This window comes from Mycetomoellerius zeteki, unplaced genomic scaffold (assembly GCF_001594055.1).
Source record: "Mycetomoellerius zeteki isolate Tzet28-1 unplaced genomic scaffold, Tzet1.0 scaffold35, whole genome shotgun sequence".
In the NCBI taxonomy this organism is placed as follows: domain Eukaryota; kingdom Metazoa; phylum Arthropoda; class Insecta; order Hymenoptera; family Formicidae; genus Mycetomoellerius; species Mycetomoellerius zeteki.
In genome coordinates, this window is record NW_017257338.1 from 3,153,856 (window position 1) to 3,158,517 (window position 4,662).

Consider the following 4,662-nt stretch of genomic DNA (forward strand, 5'->3'; position numbering starts at 1 on the left):
CGTTGTGGTTCCGTCGGCATCAGAAGCACGAGGAACCGGGCCCGGATTGCGTCGCTCGCCGTCCTCCCGCAGCGTTAGGAACAGCACGCTCGTCGTGGGAGCGGCGAATTCCGCACGCAATTATCCTGACGCGACATTTGTTAGGGTCCTGTCGCCCGGTTGGAGTCCCGGTCTCGACGGGGCGACGAAGGATAACACAGTCTTGGAACAGAGCGCGGGTTTATTCGCTCTTGTCGCGCCGCCGAGTTACGAAGTCACGTTCCTAGAGTTCCTTGAGGTTTGGTTTTGTCGATGCTCCCTTTACTACACGAGAAGCCGGCGAAGCAATATCTTCACGACATCGGCACAGATAACGTGCCGTGAGATCCGAATTGTTGCGTCGAGGCGCGCTACTTCGAAACGAGAATTGGAACGGATGTAATTACGGAACAAAGTTTGGCTTCCAGAAGCAACTGATGTAAATTCAATCTGCGACGTGTATTATAAGGATAACAACGCAATTGGCGACGGAGTAAAGCCTTTGCCGCCTTTGCCGTAGCGAATGATATATCGCTGATTACGATCACAATCGATTGAATTTAATTACGGAAATACACCGGCACTTGCAATCGTTTTAACACGCGCGTCGTCGCGAGGAAGAAATACTGCGGATAGAAACGAGGAGATCCAAGCGTACCGTCGTCGCCATCGATCGATGAATAATAAAACGCCCGAATGCCGGAGCGGTCGGGATGCCGCCGACTTGTCGTACCCCCCGCTCTCAATACGACGTTGATAAATAATTATTGGAGTATAGACGTAGGCATTTACAAGCAGGTGCGCATTCGAAGAGAGGCGGTATTTCGCGACACACCTGGTGCTGATTAACGAACGAAATCGTCGGCGCGAGCGGACGCGTAGCGACTTAAGCGGCCGGTTAAATTGCTGCGTTATTCTTGTAAACCGCGACTATCCCCACGACTGTCCAATTACCGGACGAGGTGGCAAGTCGTCTCGTCCGAGGATACACGCGTTCCGCGCGCGCTCGCAGCGACTTGGAATCGTGGCTTCTTTTCTGCCGGCGATGGCACCGTTAAGGACGGATAATGAGACGAGTCGCGAGACGGGCGGAGAAAGAGAGAAACTCTCTCGCGCGAACCCGCGTCGTCATATTACCGCAAGTTACCGTACAACGTACGCGGTAGCGCAATTTCATATACAATAGTTCAAGTGAACCCCGATGTGATGACCCCGAACCTCCATTAGATTTATACAGTCACAATATTATACGTCGCTCGCCGTGATTCCAAGATACACGGGGTGTTGCAGGCCAAGGCGCATTTGCATTCAACGAGCGAAGCATAGTTCCGCGCTCTTTATCTTGAGCAACCGCAAACGTTTTGTTGTCATTAATATTACTTATATCACGTTCATCGCGATGATAAATGCTCGGATAGAAATTATAAGCTACCATCGATCGAGGAGTCGCGTGCGGATCATCGGTCGACACATCGCCGATAATCGATGGAGTCGCTTAATTTTTTTCTTAATTATGCGTGCGTCCGGGATGTTATGAGTGTTAAAACGAGCGTAATAATTAAAGCGCTTTCAATGGGAGTGGTGCATCTCGGTTACGTGACCGATATTTACTCCGCCGGTGGTACTTATGTGTTACTAGTATCGCAATGCACGCGCGACGACGATGCTAATTATGCGAGAAATGTAAAAAAGGATACCGCGCGCCCAAGGAATATGAAATGAGCGATGAAGAGCAAGAAACGAGGCTATTCAATGATCAACGTCGGCAGTTGCATAATTTACCGCGCGAGACTTCTTATCTCTTGTTATTACGATCGATATATTCTTCTAAATTATTATCTGGAATTTATTTTGTACTCTTTCGATGCTAATACTGTCAATATATATATATATTTTGTAATTATTATAATAAACTGAATTATATAATATGAAAATTAGTATATTATTATAATTTCATGTCGGCTAAATGAAAAAAAATTGCGAAAGAAGTAAAAATAAAAATAAATGCGTACTCATATCTGCTTTTCTTATGTTAATATTAATTTTTCTAAATTCGAATTTATGCTACAAATTATTTCCATAACGTCATATTCGATTGTAATTTGAATAAAATTTTGGCATAATCGAGAGATCTTCACTTTTTGAACAATCCGCGAATCTAGATTCTATGACTTCTTAGCAACGAGTGTCAAACAAAATAGCGCATCAATAACAACAGTTCAGTTATCTCCGGACAGGCCATTGACGAGCAACACATTCCATCCTCTCTTCCCAAAATCATATTCGGCATCTCAATATAACCGATTTTTATCGGTTATTAAATCTTCTTAGTAATTATTTAAGCGCACCGGCTTAAATGTGCCGTTTTCAAGTGTACGCGTTCACCGAGCCCAAGTTATCTTAACGTCGTTGCATTTCGGAAAGTCGCAAAGGAGCCACCACACGACTATTTAGAAATCATCCTGCGCCAGATGATAAGCCGATCGCTGAAATTAACGTCGACGACGATCTTCGTGCGACTTCCGACCTGTCCGAGCTCTTCGAATGTGGCCTCTAAAATTCTGACGCGATCTGCTCATGAGACGACACGCAACGGCAATATTGGAATATCGTCGAAGGATAGAAGAGGCAAAAAAGGGTGAAATATGACGAAACCAAAAATGTCGGCCCTGGTGGCCTCCGCTATACGCAATCTGCGGGAAATTCGTGGTTCCACGTCGAAGGAAATCATGAGTTACATTAAATCCCAATATACGGGGTCGGACTCCAATATACAAAAACAGGTAATTAACAGTTCACTTATTCATTCTTTTGCACAAAAAGCACGTTGTTACATATATACATATTTTTATGATATTTCTATCAATACATTAATTTTTTATTTTCATCATAGAAGTAATTAATATTATATATAATAATAATAATTAGTTTTAATAAATTAAAATTTAAATTTAAAATTTTTTGTTTTCCTAAATTTCAAAAGATATCGTAAAATTTTCGGATTCTGTTGCATCATATTACTTAAAATACGGAAAATTTTACTGAAAATTATAGGTTAACGAACGCAGTAAAAACGCGTTTGTTAATCATACAAGACGTTTAGTAATCATACAAGAAACGCTTTTTTCGCAGATATACGCTGCCTTGAAACGCGGCTTAGACTACGGTATCCTGAAGAGGGACCGTGGTTATTACAGCCTGAATACGGATCCTGACATGATGTACAAAGCGCATACCGTGGCGCCCTTGGAGCAAGGTAGGAGACGGAGGCGAAGGAGGCGACGACGTGGCCGTGGAGTAACGCGAAGGCGAAGACCAAGTCGCCGAGGCCGCAGGAGGAGGAGGAGGGGCAGAGGTAGAGGCAGAGGCAGAGGCAGGGGCAGAGGAAGGAGGAGGGGAAGGAGGAGAAGCAGAAGCTCAAGGAGCAGAGGGGGAAGCCCTCCGCTTCCTCGAACGAGATCTCTTGCAGCAGCCAGGTGCAAGTGCGCCACGTCCAGGAAGCGCACGGAAGACACCTTGAGAAATTCCCCGGTGGAGAATCTCCGAAAGGACATGACTTATTTGTATAAGAAGAGTATCAACAACCAGACGCCGTCCAGACATCAGAGTCGTAGTCGAGATCGAAGTCAGACGCGCAGCCGATCGAGTAGCAGCGACAAGGAGATGATCGACGACCAAAATCACGATCAACCGTGAACATCTACACACGAAAAGTTACTGCGGATCTTAATCCTTCGCAGTCGTATATCGTCCACGTAAAATTGACAATTGAAATTTTATACAAAATTGAAATTTTTTTATTAGGTACATGAAAAAACGTATTATTATATTCTATTATTGTCTATTATTTCGTACAACTCAATTTGGAATAGGAAGGAAATTTTATAACTTTTTAATCGGGACTGCAAAGGATTAATTGTTCGACGCGGTGGTTATCAATCAATGACGCGGGGATAACTCTGACGAATCTAGATTTTGTCTTATTTTGATGATAAATTACAGTGCTTCGAAATGTACATCGACAGCGAACCTTGTTTTGTAGTCTTCGACTTTTTACAAATTTTATATGTTTCCTTTACACTGATTAATTATATGAACTGTTGTATCACCAATTTGCTTTTGTACTTATTTCAATTAATCCGATTATTTCTTTCTCATTCGCTGCTGTACAATTCTAAAATTGTGAAAATCCAGCCAATTATTTCCAGACTTGAATCGAGGGACGACAATCAGTGCTTTCTCTTCTTCGAAAAGCGAAATCACAAAGTCTCGTTGCATTGACGCGATTTTCAGGTGCGAAGGATTTTCAGGTGGCTCGACGTTCTGATGGAGATAGTTCAAATAAAGCCGACTGCTATAACTCTTGTCGCGGCGGGGTCAAAGCAGGTTAGAAAGGATCGAGAAGTGATTAGTAGCATTTACCGGTCTCGAGCGAGGAAGCAAAGGAGACACGGAGCGAGAGAGAAAGACATCTGCCGATTCCCGGTACCGTTTAGATGTCCTGCGGTCACAATGCCGCGATCTAACTGCTCCCTATTCTCCGACAGAACTCTCCCCCGGAGGTCGACGCGACGCTAATACCGGAATCTATCAAGCGATACTAATGCGATTCTAACGGTGACTCTTTCTATCCTAAGATCCTTC

General features: G+C 43.8%; 1 protein-coding gene across 1 annotated transcript; it reads left to right on the forward strand.

Annotated features, from left to right (window-relative positions):
* Positions 1–2,226: 2,226 nt before the first annotated feature.
* On the forward strand, positions 2,227–4,126 carry LOC108725666 (histone H5). Its single transcript, XM_018452855.1, has 2 exons — positions 2,227–2,801; positions 3,151–4,126. Exons 1-2 carry the CDS (start codon positions 2,664–2,666, stop codon positions 3,712–3,714), a joined length of 702 nt encoding a protein of 233 aa, XP_018308357.1. The 5' UTR covers positions 2,227–2,663; the 3' UTR covers positions 3,715–4,126.
* Positions 4,127–4,662: the final 536 nt, after the last annotated feature.